Here is an 18,674-nt window from a genome sequence, read left to right on the forward strand (position 1 = left end):
ATAGGAAACACCTGGGCACCAGCAAAACATAAAAACTTGTTTGGGAGAAATGCAAATAAAGACAATGAGATACCACTTCACTCTTGTGAGAATGTCATACATCAGAAAAGGTAGCAGCAGCAAATGTTGGAGAGGTTGTGGGGTCAAAGGAACCTTTCTGCACTGCTGGTGGGAATGTCAATTGATTCAACCTCTGTGGAGAACAGTCTGGAGAACTCTCACAAGGCTAGAAATGGACCTACCCTATGACCCTGCAATTCCTCTCCTGGGGATATATCCTAAGGAACCCAATACACCCATCCAAAAAGATGTGTGTACACATCTGTTCTTAGCAGCACAATTTGTAATAGCCAAAACCTGGAAGCAACCCAGGTGTCCAACAACAGATGAGTGGCTGAGCAAGTTGTGGCATATATATACACATACAATGGAATACTACTCAGTTATAAAAAAAATGGCGACTTCCGTTTTCAACCAATCTTGGATGGATCTTGAGAAAATCATGTTAAGTGAAATAAGTCAGAAACAGAAGGATGAATATAGGATGATCTCACTCTCAGGAAGAAGGCAAAAAACAAGATCAGAAGAGAAAACACAAGTAGAATCTGAACTGGAATTGTTGTATTGCACCAAAGTAAAAGACTCTGGGGTTGGTTAGGGCGTGTGTGGGGGAGAATACAGGTCCAAAAAGGATGACAGAAGACCTAGTGGGAGTTGTATTGTTATATGAGAAATGTTATGCAGGTACAAACTATTGTATTTACTGTGGAATGTAAAACATTAATTCCCCAATAAATAAATTTTAAAAAATAATAAAATAAAATAAAATAAAGAAGACTGTTAGAGAAAGCAATTCTTTAAAAGGATAAACAAAAAAGCAGCCTGGGAAGAAAAACATGCAGTAGGCCCCAAAATCAATCCTTGGCACTGCATATTAGAGTGATACTCTGATCACCTTCTCTCTTTCAATTCCTCTTTCATTAGTAAATGTATGAATCTTAACAATAAGGTTAAACCCCAAAACACCACATTTTGCCAAACTGCTACTTAAACATTTTAACAGGAAAAGCCACAGTCAGAAGGATTTAAACTTACAGATTGGTCAGGTCCATCTCCTCCCAGCACTCTGAAGCCAAACCCTGACTCCTGTTTACGAAGAAAAACATCCAAATCTTTGGTGTTTGGTGCTGAGGAAAATCAGGGAAAAAAGTACTATGAATTATTTTAAAAGTATAAACTAACAGTCCAATACTTAGGTAGGATCAGATAGAGTTCAATAAATTACAATAACCTCAGAACCTCTTGATATGTAAAAATAACATATGATCATGTATCATCTACCCCTCCAAAAGAAAAAAAAAATCAGTGATAAATTTTTGTTTTTAGCTATAGCTCAAACTTTGTGTGATAGTTACTTATGAATATTTATAACCCCTGCCAGGAACTCAGTACTACAATGCTATGAACAACTGTTTTCAAATAAACATTATGCTAATAAATTTAGAATTATTTAATTCAGGTGTGATAGGTGTAAAGCTCTGAAAGGTGCAAATTCTCTAAATTAACAGTTGGCCAAGGGATTCTAAATTTTAGGAAAAGAGAGTCAATAAAATATCCCAGTTCTATGCCTAAGTCAATACCTTTCCAGGAACTGCTTATTTAGACTAATTTTGAAAATGACATTATTTTAAAAGAAAATAACAGCTAACCTATTATTGATCTCATTCTTTAGCTGGAGTTATTTGAGAGCCCAAATAACTAGGTTAGGTTCCCACAGCAAGTTAATGGCAGAGGCAAGATTTAAACCTAGCTTATTCCTAGAACCCACATTATACTTTATGCTGCTCCCCAACCCTGCCCCTAAGGACAGGTAACATAAACAGAATATTAAGCTCGGAAAACCAATTTCTACTTTTCAAATAAAATTTTACTTTTGGGAAAACATTCATGCTATTTCTAAGTAAGAACTATCTGACAGAAAGGGGAGAGAACATATCAGCAAAACATATGAAAAGTGCTATTATGTTCAATCCTCAGCACTACATGCACCAGGGTAATGTTCTGCTTTCCTTCTCCCTTTCTCTGCTTCATGTGAAGCTCCATCTCTTATATGTAATAAGTAAAATAAATTTTTAAAAAATGGAAAAGAAAAAAGTGATATGGGGTTGAGGAGACAGCATAATAGTTATGCAAAAGACATTTGTGCCTGAGACTCCAAGGTCCTGGGTTCAATCCCCAGCACTGCCATAAGCCAGAGCTGAGCAGTGTTCTGGTTAAAAAAAAGAAGAGGATAGGAAGTATCATATGGAGTAAATTCTGATTAACGTTTCTAATCACAATGCCTTCTGATGAACATTTCCTATATGCTTCCTAGAATTGAAGGACATAAGACTCATGTCAATTCATTTGAGAAAGTAATAGAATGGTTTATACCAACAGCTAAGAAGGTGTCTATGAATGGAAAGTGTTAAGAATGGGATTCTCTTCATACCAACTGACACTGCATTTGCTGATCTCAACCTAATCAGTACCATCTCGACATGTTTCACTTTGGATTGTGTCTGGAGATACCAGGCGTGGAATGTCAATCCTCCAGCTCCATTACTCTGGTGAGACCTTTTCTAGCTCATAGGCCTCCTTAATTCCATTCCGGATGGTACACTTCCTAACAAAGCCTCAGAACCTAGCTATAGACTGGGGTCCATGAGATAGGGCATATGTACACATGTATTCATAAGTTAGGGGAAAATATATACCTTAAAGCAAAAATGCACAATAGTTTGCCGTGACTCAATAAATGTAGCAAGCAAGTAGAAAGACCTAAAAAAAAGACACCATAAAGTACCTAATTAAATAGTTTCTACTTAACACCTAAGTACTCTCCTCACCTACTTCCTCTTTCACTTCCCTCAATCACTCCAAGGCTAACCTTGTCAGACACAGCATGGATTACAAAAGCTGGATAAGGGCAAGAGACTGGCATATTTTAATGATGTCTCTTTTGGTTACTACCAGGCCATCCCATCACCTGGGGCCCTAGTCAGGGAATCCTGGAATTCTCACACAGTCCTCTAACAGATCCCTTTCACCACTGTCACTGGTCATCTCCATGAGGAACAACATAGTGGACCCCTTTGTGGGCCCCTAGAGGACCTTGCCCCCTGTGAGGATCAATAATGGTAGGGACTGCCCCATTCTGCAAAGGGAGGTTGGGCCAATATGACTAGACCACTGCACAACTCTGTCTTAAGGTGGTACTGGGGATTGAACCTGGGACCTCAAAGCCTCAAGCATGAAAGTCTTTTGCAAAGTCATTATGCTGTCTCCTCAGCCCTCTGATTCATTCTTTAATCTCTGCTAATAAATTCTTCTAAAACACAAGTTCAATAAAATCATTCTTGTAGATAAAAACCATTTGCATAACTGAGCCTCCACTATCTGCTCCTGCTCTTTGGTTTCCCTTGCCAAACCAGAGCCCAGGAAGCAGGCCAGGAAAGGTCAACGTGCAAATGCTATTCCTTCCTTCTCTCTTTCTTTCTTTCCCTCTCTCTCTCTTTCTTTCTCTCTCTCTTTCTTTCTTTCTTTCTTTCTTTCTTTCTTTCTTTCTTTCTTTCTTTCTTTCTTTCTTTCTTTCTTTCCCCTTTACTTTCTCCTCTGCACCACCTCCTGGGCCACCCCTTTCACTTTCTCATAAACACGTCTTCGTCTTCATCTCTGAAGACTTGGTTAAACCTGAGCTTCCTATATAAAGAAGTCTCTGACACTTCCTACCCTTCACACTGGTAACATTGACAATTTCTTACTGTGGACTCCACTTTACTCTGTTCATCCTTCAACCACGGCGTATATTGGCTTTACTTGTACTTATTTGATTATATATTTGTCTTTCCCAATGAGATTTAATAGTCTTTTGGGGTACAATGTTTATGTAACTATTTACTTCTGCATTTGTATTACCTATGGTGATGCTGAGTGGGAGATGGGCACTTAATACATGGTTTTGAAAAAAAAGATGCAAGAAGCTAGAATAATTTCATTATGGTTTTGAGAGATGGGATAGTACTTGTTTAAACAAAAACACTCAAAATTTAAGTTGTTACATCTCAAGACATTCCACAACTACTTACGCTTATCTTCATATAAAGTCTTAGACTTCATGTAGACCTCAGAAGGATCCAGTTTTGGGGATCCTGATCTGATAATGCTGGGTGGAAAAGGCATAGGCTGGGGAATAGGCTCATTTACGGCCTCCAAACTTCCTGAACTTTCCTTTTTATCTGTTTTCTGAAATGGAAAAAGGCCTTACTTAGTTATTAAACAAGACAACCAGATGACTGGTCGTGGACTTTTTTCTTACTGTCTGAACCACATATGTCAGCTATAGCTGTCTAAGTAGCAGGGTCAAAGCCACAATGTATTTACAGTCTTATACAGAAATCCATTTCCATGGCCATGTGGATTTGGTTAAAACAAACTTAACTTAGAAAAGGTTAGTCAAAGTGCCTGCAGAAGGGAAGCAGTCTTGTTCTTTCTCTCCCCTACCCAGATACAAGGTGACTTAGAAAGATAAACAAGGACACAGCACAAGGCAGCATCTCTAAGTAGAACAGGAGGAAACTCCAAGAGGATCACTTCATAAAAGTTGTGATAAACCCCATCCTCCTCACTCACTGAACTGAGTTTAATTTCCAACAGAGACACTTAAGAAGTAACTCTAACTTAGGTTTTGAAGATGACACTATAAAAACTCATCACTGCCAATTCAGATAATGTTAAGAAAAAACTGGGGAGTCAGTAGGTGACTCACTCAGTAGAGTGCAAATACTGCCATACGTAAAGACCTAAGTTAGAACACCACATAAGAAAGCCTGCAGGAGAGAAACTTCTAGAGTGGTGGAACACTGCTTTGGTATCTCCCCTTCTCTTTCTTCTACTCTCTCACTGCACACTTAAAAAAATAAATAATTTAAAAAAAAAGGAAAAAAATGGTTGCTGGATAAGAGCAGTGTAGTGCATGCTCCAAGCCCCAGATATAACCTTGGTAGCAGGAAAGGGGCCGTGGCGGGGGGGGGGGGGGGGGGCTTTTTAAAAATGGAGGGAAATGCAGCATCAGGCAATTAGACAAGGGAAAACAGAACAGTATTTTTCCCATCCAGAGAGAATATTCCCAAAACAACAGCCAAGCAAACTGACTTCTCTATCTCCCCATTCCCTCTCAATTTCTCTTTATTTCTAGCCAAAGTAAATAGACAAACAAACAAACAAGTAAATGTTGACTAAAATGCAGGTGCAACAGCTGGCAAGGGAGTGGTGAGGGGACAGTTGTTATAAAGTGCTATGCCAAAAGGTTCCTTCACAGACTGACACAGTCAGATGGAGGTATAAGAGCAGCAGTTCTCCCTCCCCCACACTTGTGGAGCTTCTGTCAGAAGCAGCGGGAAGTCAAGAGAAGCTTATGAAGACTTAAGGGCTGCAGCATCCATTGTGCAAAAGAGATAGTAGCACACGAATTAAACACGATTACTAGAGGAGCCTGTGAAATGTACAAAAAAAAAAAAGGTGCAATTTCAACTGAATAGGCAAAAAGAATTTCTGTTCACTCTGGGCATAAGCGGTACAGTCTATAAAAGTGCAGTCTTTCTTTCATTTTGAGTTGTAAAGCAGCAAATCTGCAGGAGCTCTTATTTGATGGGCTAGAAAAAAATTAATCCCTTTAGTAGTTTCTCTTCTAATAGCTTTTGGTAGATGGCTAGGGAAGGCAATTTTCAACTTACAGATGATATACTCCAAACCAGTCAAACAACATCTTACTATTTTGTTATTGTTGCCAAGGTGTCACCATTTCAGGCTCTTTTTTTACACAGAGTCAGAGACAGAAATAGAGAGACAGAGAGAGATGCTACAGTACGCCCATGCGGTATACCAGGGATAAAACTGAATCACGCTCATGGGAAAGCAGGCAACCTTCTACTGAGTAACTTGCCACCCCTCAAATTGAATTAAATAAGGATTTCATACACAGTTGTCTTTATCCACATAGTGGTGGATATTTAAGCAGCTACACATGTGCACTGCTTTCACAAGAGTACTATGTGATGCACCCTTTATTTACAGGTATTATTCTCTCTACCTCCTGAAACATACACTCAGTATTCAGAAGAATGTCAAAGCAAAACACAATGTCAAAGCAAAAAAGTGAACACTGTTGCAAGCCCAACAGTTTATCACTTTGATAATAGGGCACAGAAAGTCACTGCAAAGTCTTTTGCAAAGAAATTACTCTGCAAAGTCTTCCTTGGTGCTAAAATGTAAGAAAGATAACTAAAAAGGAGTATTTATACTCCCCATGAAATTAAGTGAAATTATTATATTTTCTCTCTGGCTATCAGGTTTATCATTTGCTCTAGCATTTAGCTTCTTCTTATTTATTTATTTAATTATTTATTTATTGCCTCTAGAGTTATAGCTGGGGCTTGGTGCTGGCACTACAAATCCACTGCTCCCGGAGGCCATTTTCTCCATTTTATTCAATAGGACAGAGAAAAATTGAGAGAAGGGGGAAATAGAAAGGAATAGAGAAAGATAGACACCTGCATTCCTGCTTTACCACTTGTGAAGCAACTCCCCAGCAGGTGGGGAGTGGGGGCTCATATCCAGATTCTTGGGCTTAGTACTATGTGCACTTAACCGGGTACCCCACTGTCTGGCTCCCTCCTTTAGCTGCTTCTTATCCTTGTTCTTCTGAAACACAAATCAAGTGAAGGACCCCTGAGTTTGGTACTCATTGTACTATTTAAAGGACAGCATAGTTCGTAGTGTGAGCCTCCAGTATTCCTCCAATAGAAATACTTGCCTGAGACTGGCATACTTTAACGATGACTCTTTAGTCACTATCAGGCCACCCCATCAGCTGGGGCCTTAGTTGGGGAGTCCTGAGATTCCCAAACAGATATGATGGGCCTAGACCTCGAATAAATCCCTCTCTCCATTGTTACCGGTCATCTCTATCAGAACAACACAAAATACCTCTTTGTGGGCCCCCATAGGACCTTGCCCTCAACTTGGATCAACAATGGTAGAGAATGTTCCATTCTCCAAAGGGAGACTGGACAACATACTCTATGCCACACCTAAGGAAGATGGGTCCTGATATTGGGGCAGCTTGGAACATTCCTACTCATGACCACAGAATGTGAGCTCAAATCTATAGGGATGCAGAGGTCACATAGGCTCCTAAGCTGAATATGGGCCCCAGATCAGATCACATCAATGGGGTTTACAGTCAACAATATTTATACACATTTCCCATATTTGGGAGCTACTCTCTTCCCTGATCCAGCTTTCTGGTCCTTTTTCCAGCCATGACATCATCTTCCCCAGACAATAACTTGGATTCACCTGCTTATTAGATTTCAGGATCAGGGAAAAAAAAAAAAAACTAGTATAGCCACAGGCCCTTTGGAATATAACTAAAATATGTCTACTAGCTATCTACAAAATGGAGACTCCCCCCCAACTCTTCATCTGCACTATCCCAGCCTTTAAGTTCATGATTAGTCAACAATTTGTTTGGCTTTGTATATTAACTCTTTTCAGCCACCAGGTTCCAGATGCCAGTATGATGCCAACCGGACTTTCCTGGACAGACAACCCCACCAATGTGTCCTAAAGCTCCGCTTCCCTACAACCCCGCCATACTAGGGAAAGAGAGAGGCAGGCTGGGAGTATGGATCCACCTATCAATGCCCATGCTCAGCGGGGAAGCAATTACATATACCAGACCTTCCACCTTCTGCAACCCACAATGACCTGGGGTCCATACTCCCAGAGGGATAAAGAATAGGAAAGCTATCAGGAGAGGGGATGGGATATGGAAATCTGGTGGTGGGAACTGTGTGTAGTTGTACCCCTCTTATCCTATGGTTTTGTCACTGTTTCCTTTTTATAAATTTAAAAAAAAAAAAAAGAAATACTTGCCCAAGAGTGCACATCTCTTGAGAAGGCTCTTTCCAACTCACACTTCCTCTGTTTCTGCCACACACCAGGCAGTGTGCCTCCCAACTCTCCCCGCAGAAAATCCTCACCACAGTGGGCTGTTCTTACAGAGGGGAATCTGGTCTCTCCATGTCTCTTGTCTCTCCCTACAGAAAAATCTCACCATAGTGGGCTGCTCCTATAGAGGAGAATATGGTATCTCTCTGTGATGGGGAGAAGCATGTAAGAATCACTGAGTACTCACCATTTTGGCAGTTTTAGTCGGTGAAGGTGGACCTTAAAGAAAATGAGCCAAAATTTAAAAACAGGAAGCATTCCTAGATCACAAACACTGATAATATTTATGATAAAACTAACTGGAACTTTTACTAGGTTAATAAACCCTAAGTCCATCATCTCTTATGTACCACACATTAACCTCACTTCATTTTCATGACAATCCTAAGTACACATGTTACTATGTTGGAGACGAGGTAAAGGAAAACTCAAGCAGCATCACACTGCTTCCCAATACCACAGAACCAATCACTGGAACAGTGAGAGAAAAGTGACATCAAATCTGCCTGACACCAAACTCTCCCTTGATGATGGTCATTATGTTTGTTGGAAACCTGGATAACTTCAGCACTCACAAAAAAGTGGTCACCTCATTCTAAACACATTCTACCATGTCACCCAGAAAAGAAACAAAAATATTTTAGACAAATGAGGATACGGAAAAATATCCCAATGAAGTTAAATCTTTCATTTACGTCAACCAAAAAGACTAAAATCCAGAGAGACAAAAGAGTAAAGGGTCCAGTTTTATTCTTTAAAATACTAGTTATTCAAAGGTATGGGTTTAAGAAAGCCTATTAAAATGCAACTCTGTGATTAGTCCTTGGAAGTGGATTTATAGTGTCTGGGGAGCAGTTGATGTCAGCTGATGACCTTGGAAAATAAAAACTGTATTTCTCTTACATGAGTACTGTGGGGTTTAATTAACATTTTCAGACAGATATTAAAGCTTAAGATAAAAGCTTTATGAGTGTCAGATATCATGACTGTTTTTATAGAACAGATTAACACACCATCTAACATTTTACTTATTCAGAGATGCTAACTTTTCCAAAACATCTTCAGTATATTATAGAGGTTCAGATGAAGTACTAATGGTTCAAAGTCAGTTTATATTATGGTAACCATAAACAAAAATAAATAAATAAGTAAAATAAATCTAGAGGGCATATTTAATTGAAGCAGCACAATGCTATAACTCTTAATTATTAAAGCCATAAACCAGATTTTAAGAAGAATACAGCAGGAAAGAAATTCATAATGGACATAAATGACAGCACTAGTAGCTAAAAATATTGCTGTAACGATATCTTATGGAAGCAATCAGACAGAACCTTAAGGAAAGCTCATATTAACAATTAAGTCGGCTAGGAAAAGAGGTATTCTGACCTGTAAAGAAAGGCTATTAAGAGACATAACTGAACAATGAAGATTTTTCCTAGTGCTTTCTACTCACCTCCTCTTAAGATAAGCAATGGTACATCGGCACCTACTGGAAACTGCTTCAGCACCTCTACTACTTGGAGATGTGTTAAGTTCTGCACATTTTGATGATAAATTTCCTTAATTACATCCCCTTTCTGTAGGCCTTGACACCACTGACTATCCAATATCATTTTCACCTTCTGTCCAATTGGGCTATCAGCAATTGCAAACCCAAAGCCTTTAGGGCCCTTAATTAGAGGGATAGTCACTAGTTCAGGCTGGGAGCTTCCTGAAGAGGCCATGGATGCCCTCTGCTCGCTTGGATCTGATGGTCCATTGAGGCGATCACTGATTAAGCTAAGTCCGGGTTTTCCATTTTGGTCCAGAATCACTGCTCCTGACTTAAAATCCTGAGTATTCATGCCAGTCTCTCCCTTGGTTAGTGACTGTCCATTGATGACAGGAGTAGCAGCTACAATGTCGACAACAGAATCTTCACTGTCATCAGGAAGTGGATAACCACGGCATAATGTGAGGTTTACATACTGATTCACAGGTACCAGTTGAAACATCTGGACAACATCTGCATGGGTGTGGCCAAGGACACAGTTGCCATTGATATCTACAATAACATCACCTGGTAAAACACAATGTTAAAAAAAAATTAAAACCAGGAAATATGTTAAAATAAAAAAAATTGTGGGGGAGGAAATAAAAATTACTGAGATTTAGCATGTAAAATTGAATTCTGGAGAAATCTTCCTGTTGGAAACACAGACTTCAAACATAGATGTCATTTTCCCTTCTGTGACTCCTCCCTAACAAGAATACATAAATGTATAAAATCTCACCTTTAAGGTATAGAGTGAGAGCCTGAAAATCAAGTGCATGTAACTGAAGAGGATGAGCAGTGGTGCACCCAGTTGAATGACATATTACCATGTACAAGGACTTAGGTTCAAGTCCCTGGATCCTACCTACAAGGGGAAGTCTACACAAGTGGTGAAGCACTGCTGCGGCTATCTATCTATCTATCTATCTATCTATCTATCTATCTATCTATCTATTTCCCTTTTCCCTCTTGAATTTTCTCTATACAATATAATAAAATTGAATAAAATATTTAAAAATATAAATGGGGGCCAGGTGGTGGAATATACATATAATATACATATTACCTACCATACACAAGGACCTAGATTCAAGCCCCCACTCCCCACCTACAAGGGTAACACTCAGGAGCAGTGAAGGTGGTCTGCAAGTGTCTATCTTTTTCCCTTTCTTTTTTCACCTCCAGGGTTACTGCTGGGGATCAATGCCTGCACTATGAATCCACTGCTCCTGGAAGACATTTTTTCCATTTTGTTGCCCTTGTTGTTGTCATATACAAGAGAGAAACTGAGAGAGGAGGGGAAGACAGAGAGGAAGAGAGAAAGATAGATACCTGCCAACCAGCTTCACCACTTGTGAAGTGAGCCCCCTGCAGGTGGGGAGCTAGGGGCTCCAACTGGAATCCTTATGTGGGTCCTTGCACTTTGCACCATGTGCACTTAACCTGGTGTGCTACAGTCTGGCCCCCTCCCTGCTAAATTTCTCTCTGTCCTGTCAAATAAAATAGGAAGAAAAAAGTTGGACACTGTCTACAGTGCATTTATAGTGTCAGCACTAAGTCCCAGTGATAACCCTGGTGGCAATAAAAATAATAATGTTACTATGTGTTAGAATAGCCTTTGAATCATATGTAAGTGACTATATAAAGTTTGACACATAGTATAGGTATTTGGTACACAGAAGACAAATAATTCCATTGGCTACTAATAGGCAAAGAAGCTAATGATTACAGGGTCCTTAAAATTTCATTCTAGTCTGGAAAAAAACAGGGGCCAGGTGGTGGCAGATCCTACTGAGCACACACATTATCAAGATAAGAACAGGGGTCTGAGTCCTGTATCTACATCTGCAGGAAGGACAGACACTTCACTAGTGGTGAAGCAGGTCTGCAGGTGTCTATCTTTATCATCCCCACTCCTTCCCTCTCAATTTCTCTCTGTCCTATCAAATTCATTAGGAAAGAAGAGGAGGAGGAGGAGAGGGAAGAAGAAGAAGGAAAAGGAGAAGGAAAAGAAGGAGGAGAAGGAGGAGGAGGAGGAGGAGGAGAAAGAGAAGGAGAAGGAGGAGGAGAAGGAGAAGGAGGAGGAGGAGAAAGAGAAGGAGAAGGAGAAGAAGGAAGGAGGAAGAGGAGGAGAAGGAGAAAGAGGAGGAGAAGGAGGAGAAAGAGAAGGAGGAGAAGGAGAAGGAGGAGGAGGAGAAAGAGAAGGAGGAGAAGAAGGAAGGAGGAAGAGGAGGAGAAGGACAAAGAGGAGGAGGAGAAGGAGGAGAAAGAGAAGGAGGAGAAGGAGAAGGAGAAGGAGAAGGAGGAGAAGGAGAAGGAGAAGGAGAAGGAGAAGAGAAGAAGAAGAAGAAGAAGAAGAAGAAGAAGAAGAAGAAGAAGAAGAAGAAGAAGGTCCCTCAGTAGAGGTAGCGGAGGAGGAGAAGGAGAAGGAGAAGGAGGAGATGGAGAAAGAGAAGGAGAAGGAGAAGCAGGGAGAAGGAGAAGGAGAAGGAGAAGGAGAAGGAGAAGGAGAAGGAGAAGGAGAAGGAGAAGAGAGAAGAAGAAGAAGAAGAAGAAGAAGAAGAAGAAGAAGAAGAAGAAGAAGAAGAGGAAGAAGAAGAAAGTCCCCCAGTAGAGGTAGATTCATATAGTGCTGATACTGAACTCCAATGATAACCCTGGTGGCAATTAAGAAACAAATAAACAAAACCCAAACAAACATAAGGTTGAAAATTAGATGAGAACTCTTTAATATATTTTTTGGGGGGTTATCAATCTATTGTAATTCAGATCTCAAAGGAAGAAAAATCAAGTAACAAAAAGAGTCGAGACATGAAAAGATTACTTTTTAGGACACTGAAAAGTCAGCTAAATTAATCCTTGCAAAAAGTGGCTTTGTGCTCCTGATTGTACATTATGACCACTCTGGGTGCAGAATTATTACCACTTGACATTCATCAGCTGTGAATTTTCTAGTGCAGCCTTAACTTTTGAAGTTTGTTCTCTGATATCTCATACATTTGCTGCTTTTATTTGAATGTGATTACTTAAAAGGTTATTGCCAAATAAAGGCGCTATAATTTGTTCTGATTGCATGAAGGCTTAAAAATATTAATGATATTAAAAAACAAGCCTTAGTTTGTGCAAATTTTGCTGCATAACCTATGAAGTTACAGAAATTAGATTAATCAGAAAAAAAAAGGTTTGACCCTCCCTCATCTGGTTAAAGTTTCAAAATTTTCATAAAAGTAATGTTTTGGTATGCAAATTAGATAAGTTTTAAGAAAATTGAATTTATATTGTGAAATTCAACATATGCAATATCTTGAAAGATATGTTTTATAACTACAATGTAGAAAATGCCCAAATCTAGAATTAAAAAGCTATTATAGAATCAAAATAACTCTCTCTATATATGATTATTTTAAGATTAAAAAAAAGTTTTTATCACTTAAATGGGAAAATATAGTATGGAAGATTCCATTTCCTAGTTAGAAATAATCTGTTATCTGCCATCTAAAGTATTATGGCATGTGAAATAACAAAGGATTAGAAAAATGTAGGAAGTGGTACAAACATCAACCTTAAGGGGCCAGGAAGTGGCACACCTAGCAGGGCACACACAGCACCATGTACAAGGACCTGGGTTCAAGGCCCCAGTCCCCACCTTCAGGGGGGAAGCTTCATGAGCCGTGTGACAGTGACACAGATGTCTCACTTTCTTCCACTATCCCTCTCTATTTTTTCTGTCTTTATCAAAAATGGGAAAAAATAGCCACCAGGAAAGGTGAATTTACTGTGCTGGCACTGAGCTCCAGCAATAACCTTGGTGGAAAACACACACTACCTCCACCACCACCACCACCATCCCTCAGTGAAGTATTAAAATTATTTGGAAAAATAATGCTTAACCATTCCCATAATGGAACTAGTAACTAGTAACTAGTCTTGAACTTCCTTTAAGTCCTTCAGCCATGAACACTGTCAGACATACACTTTTTCTTTTATATTTATTTTATTTATTTATTCCCTTTTGTTGCCCTTGTTGTTTAATTATTGTAGTTATTATTGTTGTTGTCGTTGTTGGATAGGACAGAGAGAAATGGAGAGAGGAGGGGAAGACAGAGAAGAGGAGAGAAAGATAGACACCTGCAGACCTGCTTCACTGCCTGTGAAGTGACTCCCCTGCAGGTGGGGAGCCGGGTTCGAACCGGGATCCTTATGCCAGTCCTTGTGCTTTGCGCCACCTGCGCTTAACCCGCTGCGCTACAGCCCGACTCCCCTCAGACATACACTTTTAAACAGTTATCAAGTAAAGACTTCAGGAAAACTATATATTTTTATTTTAATTAAAAATTTTCTTTATTGGGGGATTCACGGTTTATAGTTGACAGTAAAATACAATAGTCTGACATATGTAACACTTTTCAGTTTTCCACATAACAATCCAACCCCCCCACTAGGTCCTCCTCTGCCATCATGTTCTAAGACCTGAACACTCCCTCCTACTCCAGAGTCATTTACTTTGGTGTAATACACCAGTTCCAGTCTGAGGTTCTGCTTTGTGTTTTCCCTCTGTTCTTGTTTCTCAGGAAAACTATTTAACAGACGAATTTAGTGGCATGGAGGCTCAGGGAAGAGTGTTTCATCCCTAGAGTCATAAAAACTGGAGTGCATGCTCTGGCTTGCCTCTCCCTCCATCTCACTTTTTTTGTGCATGCACCATTTCATTGCTCATTTTTCATTTAGAGAGAGTGAAGAGATACTACAACACTGGAACCTCTTCTACTGCCATAATATCATCCATGTGTCGTTGGGCCTTAAACTTGGGTATGGCAAGGCAAGCATCCTTCCTGATGAATTCCCATAGTTCATGGTTATCATTCTTAACATACAAATTTAATTTTATAGTCAGTAAGACAAAGAAAGCGAAAACAATAACAACTATAAATCCATCAGCTGTATAACATAACAACCAGGTATCATGATGGGACACTTTTTATATACCCTAACCCTAACCCTATAGGTCAACTTTATCTCCAGAATAGGTCAACTTTATAGGATTTTGGTCAACTTTATAGGATTTTTTATAGGTCAACTTTATCTCCAGAATCACCCTATGTAAACAAAGATAATAAAATAAATAAAAGTTCTTTTTTTTTCTATCTTCACCAGAACTTTACCACTCCAGGATGGTTTTATCAGAGACAGGGAGATAAGACAAACAGACACAGACAGACAGACAACAAAGCACCAAAGTTTGCTCTAGGGTGTTAGAAGCTCAGCTCAAACCTGGGTCATAAGCATGACAAAGCAGGACCATTATCCAGGTGAGCTAGTTTGCCAATGCTAAAATAGCCTTTTTTACAGACTGGGAGTATGGACCGACCAGTCAACGCCCATGTTCAGCGGGGAAGCAATTACAGAAGCCAGACCTTCTACCTTCTGCAGCCCTCAATGACCCTGGGTCCATGCTCCCAGAGGGCTAGAGAATGGGAAAGCTATCATGGGAGGGGGTGGGTTATGGAGATTGGGTGGTGGGAATTGTGTGGAGTTGTACCCCTCCTACCTTATGTATTTGTTCATTAATCCTTTCTTAAATAAAAAATTTAAAAAAATAGCCTTAAAAAATATTTATTAAATTATATTTGATTGCCATCAGGGTTATTGCTGGGACTTGGTGCTTGCACCATGAATCCACTGCTCTTGGCAGTCTTTTTTGTTTGTTTGTTTCATAAAGAGAAATTAAGCAAGAAGGGGGCAAAAGAGATTGAAAGAAAAAGAGAGACACCTGCAACAGTGTTTCACCACTCTTGAAGACCCTCCTCATCTCTCCACAGGTGGGACCAAGGACTTAAACCTGGATCCTTGTGCATGGTAACACGTGTTTTCTACCAGGTATGCCACCACCAGATCCCAAAATAGTTTTTGAGATGACTAGTAAACCTTTGATTGAGTACAGGAAAAGAAATATCTCAACATTAAACAGTTTGAAAGTTAATAGATTTAATGATTTTTCTAAGCTCCCACATATTTGTTAAAATGGCTCGACCTTAAAATTAGTAATCACTTTAAGTTAGAAAGTATTTTTGTTTGTTTATTTTTGTAGTGCTGGGGCCTCCACATGTGATTCCACCAATCTTTTAATTTCAGATATGGAGAAAAAGAAATAAAAAACAGCAGAGCATTACTCCATCACCTAGAGCTGTCACTGGTGTAGTGGAACTCCTACAGTATGCTGGGGTCTTAAGCTCAGTAAGGTGAGTGTTGTGTTGAGTGATATATCTCCTACTCTAGAAGAATGTACATTAAATACAAGAATCTTCCTCATCAGGTATATAATTGAAGGTATATAATTCTCTCTTTATGTTTAATTTTCACTGTTTTTTTTTTTTTTTTTTTTTTTGGTTTTAGTATCAACACTCTTCAAGTCATTCTTTTTAAAGATATTTATTTTAATGAAAGAGAGGTCCAGAGAGAAAGATACACATAGAGAAAGACAAGAGCATTGTTCAGCTCTGGCTTACGCTGATGCTGGGGATTGAACCTGGAACTTGGTTGCCTCAGGCATGAAAATCTACTGCATAACCACTTTGCTAGTTTCCTAGCCCTCTTCAAGTCATTCTGAACAACATCTTACCTGGTGCAATTTTTCCATCCTGTGCTGCAGGGCCATCTTTCAGTACATTTTTCACTTGGAGGAACTCATCAGGTCTGTCCCCACCAATGATGGTAAAACCAAATCCCATTGTGCTTTTTTTTAATGATGCCCGGACCAGAACCCCTTTAAGCTGGGATGGATCCCTAGTAAAGTGTGATTTTTCTGTATCTGTACCAAAACAGGAAAAAAAAAATCAAGAACAAAAAGAATTACAATAAGCATAGCCCTCAAAACCTTCAAGATAATTTATACTGCTCAAACATAATAAGCCACAAAGGAAAGGAACTTAAATAAACCTAAAGTTGTGGAACAGTTAGAACTTCAAAAACCTAGGTGACTAAAAATACTAATTGGATGGAAGGTTATATATCCACCCACGTGTCTGTCAGAATAGGTATGCCACTCCATACCCATCAGAATGACTATAACCCAAAAGACAATAACAAGTGTTGAAAAGATGTAGAGAAATCAGAACTTTCGTAGCTATTGTGGAAATATAAAATAGGTGCTCTTCCTTCAGAAAATCCTGACATATCTTTAGAATGTTCAGCACATCTACGTTTGCACAGCTGAGATTCAGATCTGCTCCAGTTTACCTGCAGCTTACCTTCTCTTCTAGGTGGTGCCTATTGCCATTTTGAAAACCGTTACTTTCCCATAATAGACTGCAAATTTTTGAGGGTGAAACTTATCTTATGCTACTGTTTTTGAGTACCAGTGCCTAGCAAAGGCATGCTGCTCTAAATATCTGTTAACATAAAATATTTGCTAAGTTTATAAAATTTAAGGAAGAGGACTAATCTTATTGAATAGTAATTATAAGAAAGGACAGTTTCTTACAGTAACAGAATTGTGGAGTCTACTGTTTTACAATATGACCAGAGAGACCTCTAGTTACAAGTGATGGATGGAGAAGATGGGGAAGAACAGACAAAGGTAAGAAATCCCTTCAGTTTTGTCAAGATATATAAGATTAAGTTCATCAGAATCTCAAGGCCTATGTATTTTTAAAAAGTCTCCCAAATGCTCTCAGTGCTACCAATGTCTTATCATCCCACTTGAAATGAACAATGTAGGCAAATAATATGGTGGATTTATATAATACATATTCATATCAGTTAATGAAATACCCTGAATGGCTAATGACGTTAGACTCAAATTAATCTAAGAAAAGTTCATAATGAATTAGAGATCTATTAATGGCTTGCTCTTAAACATTAGATAATAATTCAATCTTTAAATCAAAACTTTAGGATCATAAAGAACCAATTCAGTCTCTTTCCTCATCAATTTCATTTTCCATACAAGCAGCAAGAGAGAAATCTTAGTATTCTCAGTGTGTTCAGATGTTTTATTAAGATCTTTACAGTGACAAAAATTATGCATTATCTGTTGAATTTCAAAGCCCTAACAATAAAACTTCAAATTCACTTTTATTACTTCAGCATATAAATTTTACAAGTTATTCATAGCAAAAAAAAAATTAAGGAAAAAGTTCTACCTGGTTTTGAAGAACCAATATCACTTTGTCCTAATTGCTTTTTCCTTTTGGCTTCCTCCACTGGATTTTCAAATTGGGTTTTCTGGTTAAGATGACTGTAATATGTAGAAAAATAGGAGTTTGAGCTCCAGATAAAAGTTACAAACTTTAAACATACTATCGTGTCAATACATATATTATTTTTAGACCATAAAACACAGAAAAGGCTAAAGATCATAGTGGAAGAACCTTTAAATTACTAGAGAAGTCTTCAGAAGACAAATAGAATATTGTTAAATTATTTATTATTTATTCTTCCTAAATGTACTCATTATAGTCAATATATTTTCAAAACAGGGGGCCAGGCAGTGACACACCTGATTGAGCATACATATTACCATGTTCAGGGACCTGGGCTCAAGCCCCTAGTCCTCACCTGCTTCATAAATGGGAAAGCTTCATAAATGGTGAAGTAATACCACAGGTATCTTTCTGTCCCCCTTCCCTCTTAATTTCTCTGTGTCCTATCAAATTAAAAAATAATAAATAAAAATGTAGTAGAAATATTAATTTATAATGCAGTCAGAATTGGCATTTGCTATATTATTTTTTTATATTTATTTATTTTCGCTTTTGTTGCCCTTGGTTTTTTATTGTTATAGTTATTATTATTGTTGTTATTTATATTGTTCTTAGATAGGACAGAGAGAAATGGAGAGAGGAAGGGAAGACAGAGGGGGAGAGAAAGACAGACAACTGCAGACCTGCTTCACAGGCTGTGAAGCGACCCCCCTGCAGGTGCAGAGCCAGGGGCTCGAACCGGGATCCTTAAGCTGGCCCATGCAGTTCTTGCCAAGTGTACTTAACCTGGTGAGCTACTACCTGACTACCTGTTGTATTAATTTTTAAGCAATTAATTGTAGATGGGTTGGAATTTAATTTTCTCTAGTCAATTGTAAAGACAT

General features: G+C 38.8%; 1 protein-coding gene across 2 annotated transcripts in view; it reads right to left on the reverse strand.

Moving 5' to 3' along the window:
• Nucleotides 1–18,674, reverse strand: part of MAGI3 (membrane associated guanylate kinase, WW and PDZ domain containing 3) — a 251,234-nt gene that overhangs the window by 39,242 nt on the left and 193,318 nt on the right. For both annotated transcript variants that reach the window (XM_060201858.1, XM_060201859.1), the window contains exons 8-13: nt 17,731–17,825; nt 16,209–16,397; nt 9,509–10,114; nt 8,240–8,271; nt 4,128–4,284; nt 1,096–1,187 (exon numbers count right to left, since the gene is read on the reverse strand). In XM_060201858.1, the coding sequence (XP_060057841.1) occupies nt 1,096–1,187; nt 4,128–4,284; nt 8,240–8,271; nt 9,509–10,114; nt 16,209–16,397; nt 17,731–17,825 (1,171 nt within the window). The remainder of the gene's footprint in view (nt 1–1,095; nt 1,188–4,127; nt 4,285–8,239; nt 8,272–9,508; nt 10,115–16,208; nt 16,398–17,730; nt 17,826–18,674) is intronic.

This window comes from Erinaceus europaeus, chromosome 11 (genome assembly GCF_950295315.1).
Source record: "Erinaceus europaeus chromosome 11, mEriEur2.1, whole genome shotgun sequence".
Classification (NCBI taxonomy): Eukaryota; Metazoa; Chordata; class Mammalia; order Eulipotyphla; family Erinaceidae; genus Erinaceus; species Erinaceus europaeus.